We start from the raw sequence: 20,874 nt of genomic DNA on the forward strand, positions 1-20,874 counted from the left end.
AGTTGTTTTTTAATCGCATTTGATTTTAGACAAACCTTATTATTAATTTAGAATTTATGCAACGAATAAGTATATGGAGTTATCTTTATTTATTATATTTTGTGAGTTAAATATTTGTTATTGAAATTTACTCTCACAAGCCGTTCATTGGGACTTTGGAATAGTAAAGCGTATTCTGACAAGGACGTATAGCAACCGTACGACAATTTATCGTACAGTTTGCATTTAATACTGGTTCCATATGTCAATTAACGTGGCAGTCTCGTTCAGGATGGGCTGGACGTGCATCCTCACGCATCTATATGATCCTCCGTAAGCTCATTATAAAGTATAATCAGCCCACCCTTCCTGTATTAGGCATTTAGCAGAAGACTTGTGTTTTGTAAAAAGCGAAGAATGGAAATATTTTATTTACTATTTGAAGTAAACGATATATATCGATCTATCGCTAAAATTTTAGGGTTTACAAATTTGATTAAAATGATTAAAAAATGAAGTCCTTTTTTGAAGCATTAATTAATTTAATGAAATCAATTTTTAATAAAATTTCGAATTTATTTCTCATAAAAAGTTTGCTATACACACTTTTAATGAGACGTGAGATGCTTATTATACAAGAAGAAAATGTGAAATTGCTTGGGATCAAATTTTATATAGATTTATTATTTGTATAAGAAATTTAAAACTTATTTGCATAAAAATTGTGTATAATTTTCATCTCTTGTTTTCATACAAAGATGTAGCGTGAGGAAAACTAATATTAGCTAAGAGAAGTTGGTATTTGAGCAATTTATGAAAGTGTTATTATGTACGAAATTGTTTATGTATTTTTATGATAACGGCTTTTTATGATTGTAACAAAAGTTGACGTGACGATTCTTGCGGTGGTTGCAATTTGTAACCGTAATAGAGAGGCAATTTCAGTGTAAAACAATACGCACAATCAGTCCCCGGAATATAATTTACGGTATAATATCTAAAAACCAAAAGCATATGTTGTAGTATATGTTCTACATATGCGTAGTACATTTAAGTAGCTAAATGTATATATGTATTCACAAAAACTTTACAAGAAAAGACCGTAAATTTTCCTTAAAAAAATTATATTAGTATATGTATTGTAAACTCTACAGTATAAATATTATATATTCTATGTAGTTCTCAAATTAAATAAAAACAAAACAAACGATTTAATGCATGCCAACAAGTGTAGTTAAATTGTTTGCAGTTGTTGCAAAGCAGTACACAGATGAATCTCAAATATCCAAGTGAAGTACCGTGACGCTGTAACCTACTTGCAATAAACAAGTGTCGAGTTACAAAGAGAAATAATTATACCATGTCGAGGACTTTACTCTTCGTAGCGTGTTAGAGGCTTTTTAGATGTTAATTAAACAATGTAGAAAAAAATTGAATATGACTAAAACTGTAATCATTAAAAGCTCTTATTTTGTCTTTTAACCTTTGATAAGGAATCTAATTTTCCACAAAGAAAATGAGTAAATACAATGTGAAATTTAAGGTGCACTTAAAACAAAATTATATAATTAAATTAACACTGCGTACTCTCCTGGGTTATAAGGGGGATGTTATGTTGTAAAAATATAAATGAGTTTAAGTTGTATAAACTTGATATAGTATAAATAATCCTTTGTAGTTTTGTCAATTACGTAATGGATACGCCGGTAACAGAGAATACAGGGATAGTCATTTCAAGTTCCGCGTGGACCTGTGAGAAAACCCATAGCACACCATAATAGACGCGATCGTTGGCCTACAAATGCTTAACGAGTTTACTTATCGCCATCGATAGCGTTTCGTCCAATAAAGCTGCGACCACACAAAAGCGATAATGATTTTGTCAATTTTACTCAACAATCACCATAAATATTTTTGTAAAGTAACTGATTGTAGCAGATAATATACAAAAAAGTGTAACAAAGCGAAGTCCAAAAGTGATAACTAAAAAAGTCTGCGTAGAAGTAATAGCCTTTTATTTTATGAAGTACAAGCAAGAACATTTTTAATTTGTATTCGTTTTAGTAAAGTACACAATGTTGATTAAGTTAGTATGTTCTGAGTCAGAATGGTCTCTTCTATGTAGTAAATCGTATATATTTATTTTAAACCTATCTTAATATTCATAAAAGACAAAATAACCTTCATAAAATGCAATGAAATGTATCGCTTTATTTTATCGTATAACCGTATGACATTGAGATCGTGTTTTCACGTACAAATGTTGTTTGTCCGCATTTTATTAAGACATTATTTTAAAAAGATAAATTTAAATATAAACGTTTATGACATCTGTGTTAATCTCGTTGTATTTCAGTATTAGTACGTCAAGTAATATTTAGGGATTTAAGGTCGATGGTATACCGGTTTAAAAATATTTTTAAGTCGATAATACAGTCAATGTTACTTAACTTTCACCTCTCAATAGCTGTGACTTATGTCAGCGTGTAACCGTAAAACAATCAGTTATTGACAGACTTTCTAGACAACGATTATAACTTATAGATTCTTATTTCTTCTTATTCTACAAAAGCTACGAATCTAAAAGGTTACAGCTGCAGTTCAATAGGCAGGCAGTTATTATCTCTTTAAGTATTTATTGAAACCATAAGGAATAAGAAAAAGACACAATTGTACGTTTTTAGATGACCTTTAATCGCGAATACAAATACAAATTGTAGGGTGACTTGTTACTAGTATTATTCACAATTTTTTACTATATATACTCGTAAAAAGGTTGGAGCAGATGTAATGTCCGTATGCGAGACACATTCATGGTATTTAATATATTTCCTTTATTAGCTTCTGGATACTGATGATTACGGTATGATGAATGTATACAACACTTATTTAAACCTAATACGTATGTTATTTTAAATGTCAGTATGGCACAGCTGTCGGTGGGCACGCGCCTTGCTATTGCGGCACCTGCTACATTCGCCGGCGCGATTGGTTCGATTCCATCAGCAATGTTCCCACACCGCACTTGAAACCTTCAAATAAGCAACATACCTTTTAAATTACTATATAGCCTTCTTATGAAAATGCTATTACTAACAAATTGTAAACTTTTATAATAACGTCATTTACATTTTACGTTTCGTATACTTCTCTTATAGAACTGTTTTTTTAATCGAGAAAATTTTGTAATTATTGTACATTTTTGCCCAAAGCAACAATATAAATCCTTCTAACATTAAATAAAATTTTCTTATGTCAAATAATTGTCAAGTTTTATATGTTAAAAGGATGGAATGGAATTGCTTAATCATATAAGCAAAGCAATCGACCATTAAAACATGCGGGATATAATGATGTAAGCAAGAACGGAAGTATGCAATTCAATAGGTAGCCCTTCGTTAACCCTTTGTTGATAACCTAAGGGGAATATCAAAGGAGCTATAGCCATTGGAATACGCTTACAGACTTAGCGCCTTTATAAGTGTTCATTTATATTTAAATCCTATAGAGTCTTAAAGTCATACCGTGTAAGAATAAATTGGGTGTGATTATAATTGGGCTCTCTTCAAATGAATTCAATAGCTTTAAAGTTACGGAAGAAGTGACCTCTTTTCATCTCGAATGAACGTAACGTTTTATTCCGTTTACCAAGCTTACTTTTGTTACTTTAATGGTGTCACATACAACTTTTTAAATTCTATTTTTAAATATGTTGGTAAATCGACCTGTTAAAAGACTAAAGTAACGTTGCGTACAAACAAAATTCTATATAAGGATCGTATATAAAGATTCTTCGAAATATATGTGTTACCACAAAGCTATCAATAACGAACAGTTTTCGTGGAAAAAGACTACTTTATGTTCAATATTGTTGCATTACGGTGTATGTTTAGCGAAGTATGCAATAAATAAAGGACAGGAAATCCACTTCATGGAAACTTGCAAATAAAACGCGTCGCACGCGTCTCCTCGTTTCCGCCGGTTATGGGGCAGACTAATAAAGTTTTCGAATTTCTTTTTAATCACATTTGTTTTTAGAAGTAGTGAAGTGTTTCTTTATTCTCATCTTCTGACTAAAAGAACTTTATAAACCTAAAGTTGTAAAGAGGATGCGCCATAAATATTTTATTTAATATTATTTATAGTATACATATTTCCATTTAAATATCTGTCATAGTCGGTAAGTCATACGTCACTGTAACTCGACGTATTGTAAATTTAAAATTATTTGCCCGAATCCCTATACCAAGAATGCAGCAGATTGAACAAAAGTGATAGAGGATTGATTTTAGTTATGTAAATAAAGTGATGATTATTATTAAATGGCAAGTAATTAAACATTGGTGATGGAAATATAGTAATTTCTTTGCCATTTAAAATTCAACACGAAATATAAACAAGTTATTTAATCATTTAAAATATTTATTTAACTATTATTATAATATTAAATAATAATGAGACAAATACGTAATGAGACAGTTTAATGTCTAGGGTATAGTCAAAATATTTTGATCAATTTGCTATCCAATTTGCAGAAGTAGAAAATTCTATCAAGGACATTACAAACGTCATCACGTATGTATTAAAATTTTCTATGGCATCACGAGCCTATCTTTGAGGTCAGAATGTTTCCGACGTAAAATAATAGACATAATATCTAACAAAGCATCTCTTATATCAAATGATTGTGTGAATTGTACTGCATTAACTGCAATGTCGGTGTATTGTTGCTGTATTTGTACGTAATAAGGACGATTTGGACGTAATCTGACGGGTGTTTGTTCTATTGAATATCATCTTTTAAGATTACGTTCATTGTGATACAGAATTAATAGAATTAAATGTATTTTTAAGTGAGGATGCGTATGTACATTTCATAGTTGAAATGTTTCGTTCTGCCTACGTAAGTAATAACATGAGCCTCGAACAATGAATGACTTCATTCCGAGTCGAATTTCGTCTACAATATAGTATTGTTCAAAAGCAATATTCAAAACATCAATGTCAATATTGCATATTGTTTATCTTGTCTCGATTATTGTATCAATGTGTTCTGAACCTTGATTGTAATGTGTCGTGTCTATTTGAAATATGACCGTCCTGAATAACACAGCTTTCACCCTTGAGTATTGGCCTAGTAAGTTAACACCTACGTCTTTTAAGATTCTAAAATATTTTAAACTGATTCATTTACGTTACATAATATACAAAGGTGTTTATTACATTATTTATACCAAGCGTATCTTGTCTTTTATTTATAATACCGTAATATATTTTTGAAAAAAAAGTTTTGATTTGACATCTCAACATAAATTTTTAAGTTTTTAAATTTTAGTTGTATATCTTAGTTATATTAATACTGTAAACTACTATTTTTCAAGTGTGAAAAAGGTAAAATTACTTTTACTATATAAAATTCTAAAAAAATACCTGTCTGTTGCTCCTTAAACACGCTCAAAAATAACTGTACAGGTAATTTATAAGGAACGCAGGAGCTGCAATTCGTCTTATGTTTACAAATTTCCAAGTAATTCGGTCAGTGACTTTTGACTGTCGACTCACCGATTTTTTTAACGGTTGATGAAAGATAACAAATCTCCAGTACTTAAACTTGTTTAGATATACTTAGCGAATAAATCATTCAATGTATACATAATGTTTTTAAACAAGTTAAACGTTGTTCCTAAAAGTGAAGATTTCAATTTATTTGCTGCCGGTGTAACAGAATACGCAGACGGAATGCGCAATGTACGATACGCCCCACACGTTCCATTGAAACGTAAGCTTGAACGCGTCAAGTGAGCTTTGTCATTTTGTATTCCAAGCAGAGCCTAGCGCCCATGAAGACGGATACATGTAAATTTGCGTTCACTAAATGTTAACATTATTTTATGTCACTTACAATTCCCTTTTTTGATGAAATGTCTGATCTATCAATGTTATTGTGCTACGACAATTATACAATAATGGATTCTTTTATATTTAATTTATTTCCTTTCTTTAAAAAAGTGAGATGGCAGATTTAGGTACTTGTAAAGGGGGTAACGACGTTCTTACGGTGAAGGAAATCATCGTGATGCAACCTGAGAAGTAATTCAAAGATATGTGTGAAGTCAACCAACCCGCACTTGGCCAGCGTGGTTGACTATGGCCTAATCGCCTTTAACTTAGGGTAGACTCCGAGCCCCTCGGTGGGGACGTATAGTGAGCTGATGATGATGATGAGAGGGGGTAACGTTAGGTAAATCATGAGTACTTTTTATACCCACGTAAACATGATATTACCTTTTGTGTTCTTAAATAACCCTTCGTTGAATAAACTGTTGCAATTACGAACACATAAGCATGATCTTGATGTACAAGTATGATGTTTTAAGGAAAAAAATATACAGTACTCATTTATGAATTATAAGTTTAAATATAAGGAACGATGCATCACAAGCCGTTTAGATTTGCGTTTATAAAGAGCCGTCCGCTGTCTACGTTACATTTGACAACGCGGCTCATATCTATTCCACAACAGTATGCGTTGTAAAGACGGCCGCCCACGCAACAATCAAGCGACAGGAAATAATAATATACTTTTACCGAGACTAACGAACGAGTTACAAAAGCTTTAATAAAACACTCCAAAGGAATATCGTTTTGAGATAATAATAACAGTTACTTGTATGAATGTATCGCTAACAATAATCTATTAGTATATGACGGATAGGTTCTCACGCTGCGTGAACTGGTTCAATGCCAATGGTCTGCACATTATGTACCTACAATGAGTAATGTAATTAGAGTGTTAGGAACATTACCTATAATTCTGATTATTTTGCATATACACTGTTCGCATGTAAACTGTTGTATCGTTCAATATCTTTGGGAAACTAGTTTTTTCATTTGTTTTCTCTTTTCATAGGATTATGTCTTTTATATGTTTTTATCTTGTTGCATTTTCAACAACAAACAACAAAGACAAATTCTTGTGTTGTGTCTTTGTTAACTGAACGATTTTAATAGTAATTCATAACTTTTTTTTGAGTTGTACTTTAACTAAAACCTTACAATCAAGTCGGCGTGTACTCAAATCCGGGAATATGGTAACCCTAGACTTGAGTGGGGCGACGCCCTTTGTTGCCGGTCGACAACTGACCTTTAGGTTACAGCGTTCGGAAGAAAGGGGAACTCTGTACTCTAAGACAACATTTACAAATATTTCGAGATTCGGTAAGTGCCAAGTACAAGCGTAATTATCCAAAACATTGTTAGTTTGTTTCACATTTTTCTAGAATAATTGTGACATGATATTTGTGTACATTGTTTCAGTTATTCACAGTGAGACACTCTTATGTTCTTTTTATCTATTTTTCGAGTCGACTGTGATTCTTTTACTGCTCTGTGTACCTTCTCAAAAGTCAACGTTTATGTGTCCATCTGAATGCGATTTCTAACACTTTGATACAAATCTTAAGAAATTCTCATCGGTTTTGTGTCGTGTCTAATCCTTATAATTGGTGTGTTGTAATCGTTCTTCTTTCATTCTTCGAAACACGTCAGCGCTCGAAGATTCGAAAGTTTCGCAAAACCTCGTGAATATCGATGTTTAAATTGTTAAAGTTAAATACTGTTAAGTAACACTAAGCGTTGCGGTAACAAATAATTTGAATTTATTTATTTTAACAGATATGTACTTCTTTCCATACCGAAATTTTTAATTCCCTGCGTTAATTTGTTATTTTAATTACTATTATGTATGATTACAATATAGACGATTGTGTGTAGTACGTATATACTAACGTAGTAGTTGTATTGCATTGTATAGGCCCAACATACTACAAGGAAGATGGTAGTAGGAAGTTTACAAAACAAACCTATTGTACTGTTGTGATTTGTTTTTAAGGTAAGCAAATAGAATTGTAAACAGATGACAGTATTCCAAGATGGTGGACATTAAACAGAATTCATGTATATAAATACAGCTTACGCAAATAGATACACGAGTTTATTCCATCTTGTATTAAACATGGTTACGTTTGTCACTAAAGAGCAATGAACTTAATGCGTCAAATTAATTCTGGAATTATTAATTGTGAATAACTTTAATTTTGATCAAATAAATCTAAATGTAATTTGTTATAAATTTATGGAAACATGTTTCTTAAATGCTACAATATTTTGCTTTTATAAATGTTATAGTTATGTTCCGTTATTTATCTAGTTATAAAGCTTATGTTATTACTTGGTAATTAAACATACTCGTATCCATCCATTAACATAAACCGTACACGCAGAACATTTACTTACATAAGTTAAAGAAGACATCCAATTGCGTATAATATAAGTGGACTTAGAATTAGATGATTAATTATTACTAATTCAGATACAAGCTTTTAAGCTTTCAACGATTATTTTACGTTTGTATGTATTTAACATGTATTAAACCATTTACAACTAGATGAGGAATCCAAAGAACTATCGGCCAACATCCGTCAACCCGCCCGCGGAGCAGGCATCCGCACAACGGTTTACGTAATGATAATAAGACGCGCGTCTAACCGGCCTCGTACTATGTAACCCTAATGGGTAACGTGTCCGCCAATTGAATATATTATGGGCTTTAATTGTGTAACAGATAGCAGACAGATAGAAAGAGGAATTCCTAACTGTAACACAATATAAAAGTTTCTGTTTCTGTACCGAAATGTATGTAGATTTTTCATTTATTTTAGATTTAATTGGACTGATAAAGATAAGAGGAATAGAGTGTCCAATAGTAAATCTGGAAAAACCATATTAAATGCTTAACCCAGTTTAACGGTATTTACAAAAACAAAATGAACCTATAAAATTCATGAGATCGTAATATTTGAAATTGCTATCGTATTGGAGTGTTTCGTTTAAGGCGCCTGTCCATATCTTGGTGTAAAGCGAGCATGCGTGACTGCGCCGCGCCGGCGATAGTGATTTCGATTGCCGCGGGCTGTCTGGGCACGAGCTAAGATCTCTTTTCCACTGATAGTAAAGCCGCGCGACTCTGTTCGCGTCCAACTTTAGTGACTGTGACTTTGTGCTTCCTATTTGGATGTGTCTTTTTCATAGATGGTGCCGGAGCTCACGTGTATACAAATAACTAGAGTCGCACGACTAACTCTCCGTGAAAAAGGGATCTTGCAAAGCAGTTCCTTTAAACTTTATTAATATTCAGTAAGCTTTTGCTATTTCACTATTAAGTCTTAGTCACTGCGCGACAGATATTAACTAGCTTTATCAACGGGACGTTGTCTACAATTTAGATTGTATTATTTTATTGTAGCGTTGGCAAAATAAACTCGTACACTTTGTTAAACATTTGAAAGGTCAATAATAAATTCGTGTTGCTGTTCTATTGTTTAGTTCAAGAAAATTCTTTTTAATTTTACAACGCATTTTTTAAGCTCAGCTGCAAAAATATTATAAGTATCCCATCGATTCAAGTATACCATAAACATTTGACTCAGGCATTTTATAAATCTCATTACTTTGTATTAATAGAGGGATCGCTGAACCCGACGCCCACAATGCTAATAGATAATGACGACATCTAAAAATATGTTAAGTCAAAGCACTGCCTATTTTGCTCCACGATGCGGCACATTTGCATTTCCGTCAGTCTGTAGGCAGTGATTAAGTATTGCGATACACCTTGCCAGGGTACACTTCGCTAAGAAGTTACTTGTTAAAAATTTGAATTTACAGTTTTAAAGTTAATTATTACTTTTTAATCTGTCTCATTAACGCTTCTCTCTTGGGTAAATTTTTTTATATTTTCTTTTACTTTGAAAAAAAGAATTATTCGGTCCTTGCAGATAGATGGTCTAATAAAATAAGTAATTTTTGTCAAATTAAATAGAAGTATCTATGCAGACCATTTTGTTTAGAATGTTTTTAAAAACTTAACAAATTCTGTCTTTGTTGCTAATCTAAGCTATGATGAATATTTTATAATACCACATGTTGTATTTAGTTAGCTTTGAAAATCTGAAACGATAATACGTTTCATATTTTAATAATTCTGAAGCCATATGTAAACTTAACATCCGTTGCAGTCCATCCTTAGTACAGATAGCATATACATTTTTTGAGTATCGTTTATTTTTAATGTGGGTTAGTAGGTTGTTTGAAATTCCACTTTTTGCCTCGGGTAAGGGGCGTTGCTTTAATCTTCGAACACGATTTTGCTTTGGGAGAGTTCCATCCATAAGTAAGATGATCTAGATAAAGTTAAATTATTTTCTCATCTAGTTTTAAAAATATTAAACATATTATTCAATGTACCATATTAATAACTGTAGTTTTTTTTTTTTAAATATGATAAAAAAACTTTTATTCTTTGGCATTTTACCTCTATATACGTAAGAGAACGTGGAATTGCGTAAGTTCAACATAAAATACGTAACGAACTTTTTAAACCATTTATGTTGGATGATAATTATGTGTTACATTTTAAAGCACGAAGTGTTATGTTGTCCGTACATGAGTCAGTGCTTAATAGATTAAATGGAACACATTAATCCATGTAAGCGCGGCGTCGCTCGCAGCTCGCAGTATGAACGACTTTTATTAGCTGAATAAGTAGTCCAATTGCTGTCATTGTTCTCTCCGTGTACACATGCATTTATGTAATGCGTTTAACTTATTTCACTCTTTCACTCTCATGTTCTTTGTTTCTGATAACATAAACCTTGACAAAGAATTTTCAGCAAAGGGGCATAAACTGTATGTTTTTAAAGTCGTAGCAATAACCTTTATACATTACTGCACTGTGAGGTTTTAACTATGAGTTAGAGAAAGAATTATTAACTTATGAATTAGGAATCCTATGGTAATCGGAAACAAAGAGTGTCGGGTTACATTTAGTACCATAAATTAGTTTGGTCAAAAGCAGACAACAGTTAAATAGTATTTATAATGTAATCAATTAGCAATGAATATAAATTGCTCATATACCATAATGTCTATGTATTATTAACATAAATATTCCGAGTATTGTAATATTATATGTATTTTTGTAGACGGTGCGGTGGGTGCGCTGAGCGGCGCGGCGGTGGGCGTTCCGGCGTCCTGGGAGCCGTTTTACTGCGTGCTGCAGCAGGACCGCCGCACTCTCACTGCCTACACCAGCGAGGAACTAGCCGTGAGTATTTTTTACAATAATTTATCCATTGCCACACTTAAAATCGTTTAAGGCAGACCCTTAGTGTAGAATATATAGTTTTTAAAGATATGTGTAGTTTCAAACTAGTTTTGAAGTGACTCAAAGTGTTTTTATGTGGAGCACTAAACTCTTTTCATACAAACTTTCTGAAAATATTACAAGATTATGTTATTACTGTTATTATTGATAGTATGCACTCAATACAAGACTTTGTTGACAATATGTAAAATGTCTTATCGTGCGGAGTTTTAGGATCATGTTTAACTTGCATTTCGCAGAATATTTTGAAATCGTTTTGCCGCGACTGCTATGTACTTAAATTGTCTATTTCGATGCCGGGCCTGCGATACGATTGTGTGGTTACGTTCCCGAGGCTCTTTTGCGTGCATTCTTCTGCGTTTACACCGCTTCAGATAACAAAATTGATGCAATTTATTGGAGAATTGTGCAAGCGTAAACTATTTTTAGTGTCTTAGCTAGACAAAAATAAATAAATTCACATTCCATTGTATGTTTTAATAAAATCTGTTTAGATTTTATACTTTAAAAAGGCTTTAAGTAAATAATAATGAAGAATTTTAAAATCCTATTCAATTTGATGTTTTTCTTGATGTCAGTAAATAAAGCGAATGTTGATTGACTCAGCAAAGTTTTCTTAGTGTTTATATTAAATTGCATAATGCACAAGCAGGATTACATTCAATCTTTGGTATCATTTATGCATAAGTATTAACTTTACACTTATATAATAACCTATAGGTTGTAAGATAGTAAATAATATTGGTATAATTAACACAGTTATAAATTGGTTACATCCTTAAGGTAAAATATCGATTAAAAATAAGTGTCTTTTATTTCATTAAATAAATGAAATAGATGTGTAGACTAATAACGCCATTTTTAATCATCGAGATATAACGACGTTCTTTACACGAGAAAATGCCATTAAGATGCTATAAATTAGTGATGAGTTTTATTACGAGCCGTGTAAAGGTTTAATAGCTTTACATCGGCCAGTTATTAAAGCAAGTAAAAATTATAAACAAGGTTCTCTTGCAGCGCAACGATTGCGCCCAGTTGATTTACCTTGTACTGTATGTTAATTGCACGTTTTTGTGACACGCTCGAGGACATGAACATTTTCAGTGGACACGGGCGAATCATTAAAAACCGCTTTCATTACGGAAAAAACCGGACGTTGGCGTATTACAAAATATGATTTCAATAGAGCGTGAACTGTATCGTTTGTGCTATACCTCCGTTCTCAATTCAAATTCAACATACCACGCAATCATAAAGGTTCTTAAATATTTATTTGTATTGTAATACTAGCTGTTGACCGCGCGGAATTTTAAAAAAACATAATTAGTAGCCTATGTGTTCTTCCAGAATATGTTCTATATGTATGCCAAATTTCATCGAGATCCGTTTAGCCATTCTGGTGATACCTTCAAACAAAAATCCATCCATCCAATATTATTTAGTAACATGATACTTGCTAAGAAAAACCTAAAATTCCTGTCAACATCGATTCGGATCATTGTTTTGATTTGTTAGTTACGCTTTCGTAAGCTTGTTAACTTAATATGGTTTTCATCATCTCTTTGAATGAGTCGGATAATATGTAATTTTTCACCATAATGATTGCTAGTTAATGTCTTACGTAAGCTTTGTTTCAAGTGATGGTTTGTATTAAACTAGATAAATTATAGCTAACTAACATATAAATAAAAAAGTGTATATAAATAGCATATACAGACATATGTAAATACTTTGAGTAAGAATATTAGATAATTTTAAGTGCCGTAGTGTATAAATAGTTAGTTTTACAAGTAACTGATAATTGATGCTAAAATAATGGCTAGTATAGAAGTAATTTAGCGGTACGACGATAATGTGATGCATTATCATTTAGGAAGTAATCCCTACAAATACCAAAATAGCACGGATGTCATTAAGATTACTCGTTCCGGAACGTTGTGCTAATGGGCGTAGCCGGTCAGGTCGTGAGCGTGCACTTACACCATGTAATCTAATAGAATGCTGTACTAAGGAATACTCGTATCTATGGTGAACCTCCGTAGGGAAAAGGGCAGGGCGATGTTGATGTGATAAACGATTCAGAGATAAGTTTAAATATTATTTGACAGAGATGGTTCCTACGTAAACTATCGTATGTTTGAAATTTTGCCAGACAAAAATTTAAACATTAAAACTTTAGATTTCATAAAACATGAACATACAATAGATAACCAAACTAAAGTTTTTCTTCTTTTTAAAGTTACTTTCAACTTGACACAGATATTAGTATTTATCAAGTTAGGTTAAAACAAGGAGCCAATCGCAAAATTGTAGTTTACAATAGGCTACGTATAAGCCATCGACATTATCAAGAAAATAAATTATCATCTTTTTGCAATTGATTGCTATTTGCGTTCATATTTAATAGAACGTAAAAATATATTTGGTTGTTAGTAATAGATATTATTATATAATTTGTTATTTAATGTCACAACTAAAATTTAACAAGTAAATCATTAATTTAGGAACGTAGTTATTAGCTTTTTAAATACAGATAAGTCGCACATAAAGCACTCCTTAGTCATGAGCCAAATGTGTGTTTCAATGTCAATCACAAACGCGAGCCAGAAAATTAAGCTCGTAGAAAGCTGACGATTGACGTCTAGTTGGCTTTTTTTTTAAAAATGTGACCGATAAACGGTGAAAAGCCGGTGGAAGTGTTTGTGCCCAGGGACCGGTTAACCCTAATCATGCGAGTGAAAGTGCGTTTAAGTGTCAGACGCATGCGTGCGGTCTCTCAGAGCAACGCACACTGTTTGAGTTGTGATTATCATTATTACTATAATTACGGGTGAACGGAATCAGGTGTGTTGCGTCACCGGTTCGCTGGAACTTATTATTGAAAACATTTCCAAGTCTATGTTTTAGTCTGCATTGTCTGAGTCGTTCTTTATGACTTTTACGTATTGCATATCATTAATTTTGATTTGAAGAAAGTTCTGATCGTCTTTGTAAAATAACTGCCAGAAATATAAGTTTTAGTAAGACTCATTCTTAAGGATTCTTTTGCTTGTAGGAGCTAAGTATAGATAGTACTCATTATAGCACTTACAGTATTTCCATCTTTTGCGACCGTAGTGTATCGTGTGAATTTATGTATCTTAATAATTGCGCCTTTGTACCTTCATCCAAATTGGGTTCAGCAAAATTACACCTACGTGTGTCCCAAAGCAGGATGTCTTCGAACAATGAGAACGGAGACAGCAAGTGACTGTTCCGCTTTGGAAGATGAATGATGTTTTAACCAGCACATACTCGAGCTGAAGTGTGTCGATGTTCCCCATTCACACGTCTTCCTACTCCAATTAGAAACGGTTATTAACAAGATCTTATCTGATTTTTTTACTTCTACTTTATACTCTAAGATAACAATTGTACTATAATAGTAGAACCCAATTTGAACAGGAATAACTATTGTTTGTTACCAGAAGTTTATGTTAAATTTCGTTTTAATGTGGTGTTTGTTACATGCTTGGTCTACTACAGATGAATCGAAGATTTATGTGAATATTAATATTTTATTTTTATTGTTACACGCAAACGGACAGTCTTTCCCTGGATTCTATGTGGACCGTAAGGTAAGAAGAGTTTTGCGAGTGTTGACTTGTTTGTTAAATATCATTTAAATTGTCTGTTTGATAACATAAAACGCAGTTTTCAACCTAAGCTACAACAGTGTGCCAAGTGTTATTTTGTTCCGCATTTTCATTTTAATCTTGTTTTGTATTGCGTGATCAGTTTCCCCTTCATTGTATTTAAATCAATGTTTCTCATAATATGACATCTTCATTATTACAATATGACAGTAACTTATGTCTGTAATTACTAAAAGTCAGCTTTTTTACATTAATATTAAGAGCTAAGACATTGAAGCATAACATCTTGTATTTCTAAGGTCGTATATTTTTATATATAGATAAAGTCTAAATAGTTTAGTCTGTGACTCATTACTGTAGTTTAGCATATTTGCTTGTAACCCTTTGTAATAGATATGCTATACGTTAATATCTAAATATGATAATTGAGGAACACAACTATATCTTAACGAAAATATAAATGATCACAGTACTTTGTAGTGCTTTAGCTGGAATTGAAAGCGCTTAAGTCCTCTTTGTATAAAGCAAGTACGGATCATGTACAGACATAAATAAAGGGAGTTGCGTACAATTTTGTTATTGTATATGTGATTTTCTGATTCTTGGAAGCGTCCATATGGCGTATGGCGTCGTACTTAAATGGGAACATTCGCTGTCATGGCGGCCATGTGCGCCGGACCACGGCGAACTTCAACCGCCAAATGCCTTGTGCGATTTAATAATATCAAACATAAGATTTTTTTTCTCATCATACTTCAAATGGCGTAGGTCCAGATTTTTTAATATAAAACGATTCGTACCTGTAAGTGTAATGAGATGTATCAACATTAATTTATTTTCAACTATGCGCGATTTTTATTTAGGTTAATTTCATATCGTTTCATATTTGTATTACACACAAAAATCGTATTATGTACGAGTAAAAGAAATTGAAATTCAACTTTGCAATGTAATCGTGCAGTAAATATCTAGCCTATCTAATAATATAATTCCAATTCTGATAAATTTACGACCTGGTGCGATGCAACTTCTTTCATAACTATAAGTAAAACTCTGGACAGTTTTATTTCGGGAAACATATCTTTGCAATTTTATTTTTACAGTAATTTTAAAACAATAGAGCAGGTTTATGTCCATCTTCGAGATAATAAATCGCACTCACTGCATCGATATATTTACTTGTGATATTTTTTATAACTGGTTTGTAGCAAAATTTACGATTTATAAAGCGTAATAATATAAGTAATCCATACCCCATTTAACAATGCACTAAACAAGTACATATGCAAGTTTTAGGTACATGACTGTAAATAATCTTTTCCAATTAACCTTACTTCAATTGTTAATACCATGCGACAATTGTCAATTTATTTTATTAGGTCAACTTGGTATAAGCATCTCGTTTCTGGGAATCTGAATTTCCTTATGGGTTTAATTTGTCCAATGTCTGTGTGTAGTAAAATATACTTATGTACGAGTATGTAAACACACATACACACACAAGTTCTATTATATTATAATGTTATGTACAAGTAAAAAAGACATCTAGTAGTTTATCGGTCGCTATGTTTATTTACACAAAATATAATTGGAAATGAAGTCCGAGTAGTATCGGTTAGTCCGGCCGTGGGTTGGAAGGTTAAAATATTTCAACTGTTAACAGTCAATTTATCATAATACTGCAAGTGTATTTGAGCGAACCGCACTGACTCATTTCCAACGGTGTCGCTGAACTCGCGTTCAAAAGGTATATTTACCTTTTGCTTTGTTAAGTAAACTACGTATTTCGAATATTTGATTTTACCCGTGAGTTTTCATTGCCGAAACATATGTACTCGTCGTCATTTCATTTTTCTGAGGGAGGAAAACTGGATGATAATACATTTTTTTTTGCTTATTTAAGTAATAAGTAATAAGATTACTAATGTTAAAACTTAAGCTTATCACTCATTAATGCAATAAAAGCCACTGCGAAACATAAAACTGATGTTACATTTTCCAAACATGGAAGAAACAGCAGATAATCCTCTCAGTTGAATTCTCCCTTTATGGCGACACAACGCCCTTATAAAATATTCTTCATGGCGTTGTAAAATAAAATAACAGCCCCGATTGAATAAAGCCTCTTTGATTCAATCGACAATAAAACAATAAAGGACTGTGAATTGTGGGCCCAGCACTCGTAGATAGTCGATGTGCCTCTTGAATATCGAGTGACCGTCTCTTTTATTAACCACTGCATCGCATTGGCTTGCTTCTATTTTCGTACTCTTGTATTATTGTGCCTATTTTAAAACATGCCTTATATAAGCATGTTATTACGAAGTGGTTTTAGATTTAAAAGCTTTTCTATCTTAATGCGATCACCATTTCCTACTGCCGAAGCTAGAAACATAATTAAAACTGTTATCGGATTTATTAGACGTCACAATTTGTAGCTTTCTTATTCTATGCTTAATTCTTACGTAGTATGTGTAAATTTTTATTTCAGTGATTTTTACACTTTCATTATGAGGTCTATAGTTTAAAACAGGAAACTAAGGTCTACGGGTTAATAGATTTTCAAAATAAAATAAACTAAAACACTACACCTTAGATTAGCAACAAAAACTTGTTGGTGGTGCTAATCGATGCCTAAAGGAGTTATTTCTGTATGAATCTTTGAATAGCGGTAATATTGATCCAAAACCAAATTTATCTAAAAGTCCTTTATTTGATTATTTATTCATCTTAAAATACATATGAATTGTGGTAAAATTGTGTTTTAGTAATGTTTTTCCAACATAAAACCTTTATAATTTTTTGAGGAACAACGAATGTACTAACCTTTGCATAATTTACAAAGTACATAGTATCTTAGAATAGTAATTCATAAAGGTTTAGAAGAGACTTGGCAACGGAAGATATTGACGGAGGCGTATGAACATCTACATTCACATTACCATACAAAGAGATGGTACTAACATTGTCTTTGATAATGTAGGCGAGGCGTAAACTTAGAAACACATTGATCTCTCTTCAATGAATACCTTCGACAAGTTTATCCGCACCCATACTGACGTTAGAACAGTAACGGTATCGGAAGTACATACTTGTATATTTAATATAGATGTAACGGACACGTGTTCATTAGAAATACAACGACCATCCTGTTAGACTCCTTTTAACTGAAGCTTTGATTCATTCGTTATAATTCTAACGTTGATGTTAAATTCCTTATTACAATGTTTCGGTTTGAATTTTATATTTATACTAGCTGTCGCCTGCGACTCCGTCCTTGCAGGATTAAAAAAAAATAAGTACCTTATATTTTCTTCCAGACTATGTTCTACATATGTGCTAAATTTCATTAAAATGCGTTCAGCCATTCCGAAGATTTTCAAACATCCATCCATCTAAACATTCGCATTTATAATATTAATAAGATTATTAGGTTTCTAGATTTTGTACGTTGGCATTTAGAGATTATTTTTTTAAATGAATTTTTTTATATTAGTATCAGATGTTAACGTTTTGTCTACGATTTCCAATTAGTTTAATGTAAATATTGTCTGCCGTCGAATGGTTTATAATAATTGCTATTGAAATTAAAAATTGTTATTATGGGCATGAATAATTCTGTTGTTCAGAGAATGCGGCGCGTGTAGTCCTTGGCCGGGTCGAAGTGGCATCTGCCCAAAGCATGCGTAATTAATTTGTGGACAAGTTTTTGTCTGCATATTCTTCGAGCGTGACGTAATTTTCTGATGTGTTATATTCATTATATTAACAAAGTGAATTAATCACATCTGTCTGTTTTTAGTATATTTGCATAGTTTAAGGAGCGTCGGTGGCTCAGTGGTCAAGCACTTGACTTGCAATCTGCAGGTCCTGGGTTCGAATCCCGCCATGTACCAATGTGTTTTTCGAATTCCGATTTACATATGTACATTTATCCGACGTTCTTACGGTGAAGGAAAACATCGTGATGCAACCTGCACATATCTGAGAAGTAATTCAAAGATATGTGTGAAGTCAACCAACTCGCATTTGGCCAGCGTGGTTGACTATGGCCTAATCACCCTTAACTTAGGGTAGGCTCCGAGCCCCTCGGTGGGGACGTATAGTGAGCTGATGATGATGCATAGTTTAAAAGAAAAACATTGTAATTAATCTAAACGTTACATAAATATCAATTTTCTATTGAGTCATACAACTGTAATTATAAATTATTCTATAAGCTTCAAAACATAAAGTAACAGAAAATATTGATTAATTATTCTACTGGAAACTTCGCAATTTTGATTGTATATTAAAGTTCAAAAAGCTTACATAAGTTGGGTTATAACTTTTTCAAATAACGGCTTAATAACCGATGGAACTGAAAAATGTTAATATAGATTATGTAATGATTGTGCGATATTACATATAAAAATAAAATCGACTATTAAATAAATAAAATGCTATTAAGCATGAACTCAAACCTGATCTCAGTATATTATTATAACAAAATACTGGTTTTATATTTTCTTACACAATTTGCATAAAAACTGGGAAGCGATTACACTCTTTAAGTTTACGTGATAATAAAAAAATATGGCCTGTTTTATTTTCATCAACTTCGTAACATTTAAAGATTGTTTTAAAATGAATGGAAATAAGGAGCAATTGTTTACTTACGCTAAAGTTCACATTGCCCTTGATTTTATCAAATCTTTAACAAAGTGACTTTGGGATGATATTCTGTTACAAGCGTTAACAGGTTCTTGCAGCAATTGTTTTGGCCCCGATGACGACACGAAATGTTAGTGGGTGACGTCATTCAATAATGTGTTCCCTTTTATATCTAACTAAAACAATTCCAATCATAAATTTAAATGAACAAAGAAACTATGTGTAATAAACTAATTTTAACCTAAATATAACTTCAGTTGGGGATTTAACGTAAACAATATTTTATCTAAACAATCCAAACAGATGAATCATTATGTGGTTGTATTTTAATTTATATGGAGTCGCCGTAACTTTTGACTGTTGTAATGTGTGATGATTTTTTGGAGTTATTTATAGATTTCTATAAGCGGACGTGTTGTCGGATGTGTGTTTATGCTGTATGCATCTCGTCTTCTCAACTCCTTGTAAGTGGGTCACACTCGATGAGTCTCGGATGTTGTGAAGCTAATTTGTACTTTCGTCTTTTTGTGAGGGAACTTGACTGATATACAATACATATACATTTGTACCATGTATTTTATTCTATATTGTATGAACTCTCAATATAATTGAATTGGTAGAAACTTGGTTATATTAAAAATATAGAAACGTTAATTTTTTTTTAAACAAAATAGAACTCATTGGTCAATGACTATTTGTTTTTACTCTTAATCTACGTGGTCAGTATTTGCTATCAGTATTTTTCTAAAATAGCCATAGATAAAAGCTTTAAGTACCTGTGAATCTTGGAAACAATTGACTGTCTTCGGATTTCAAGGCAGACAGCTCGACCCTTGTTACGAAACATGTTGGTGGTGTTTCGTAACTTTATTTATTTAATTTTGAAAAAACAACTTTAGCATTCAGCTGGTGATTTATAATCGTAAATATATAATATGACCTACTTTCTCATTCGTCCTTCTGCCTTAAAATGATTATAGTTATGGATATTAAAATAAAAAGCACAGATAGTCTATGGATTTGTATTTTTTTTTAAATAATTACTTACCATTATTTTTACTTCTTAAGAATGGTCGGCCAGAAACCTCTTGTGTAACATTTAGCTATTTAAAAGCACGTCATTATCTGATGTAAACGGGTACAACCCACTTTCAGAACTCACGTTTTGCTAATTATCGCTAAGTTATATTCTGAATATATTATGTTATGGTGACATTTTATATGTTTATGTTAATTATGTTGCCACATAATCAAATCATATTATTAAAATTGAAAGCTGATCTCCTATGATTAATTTCTCTGCGAAAATTTACTGCTTTTGTAGGAAACGAAAATATTAACGAAAATGTCTTTTTAGTAGACATTTGTATCGGTCACTAT

General features: G+C 32.2%; 1 protein-coding gene across 4 annotated transcripts in view; it reads left to right on the top strand.

Moving 5' to 3' along the window:
- The window catches only part of raskol (Ras GTPase-activating protein raskol), a 116,767-nt gene that overhangs the window by 26,049 nt on the left and 69,844 nt on the right, over positions 1–20,874 (top strand). For 3 of the 4 annotated variants that reach the window (XM_013311331.1, XM_013311325.1, XM_013311324.1), the window contains exons 3-4: positions 11,022–11,143; positions 14,794–14,823. In XM_013311331.1, the coding sequence (XP_013166785.1) occupies positions 11,022–11,143; positions 14,794–14,823 (152 nt within the window). The remainder of the gene's footprint in view (positions 1–11,021; positions 11,144–14,793; positions 14,824–20,874) is intronic. The other variant, XM_013311326.1, reaches the window with a different exon arrangement.

The sequence above is a fragment of the Papilio xuthus genome, unplaced genomic scaffold, assembly GCF_000836235.2.
Source record: "Papilio xuthus unplaced genomic scaffold, Pxut_1.1 DF827680.1, whole genome shotgun sequence".
Taxonomy (NCBI): Eukaryota; Metazoa; Arthropoda; class Insecta; order Lepidoptera; family Papilionidae; genus Papilio; species Papilio xuthus.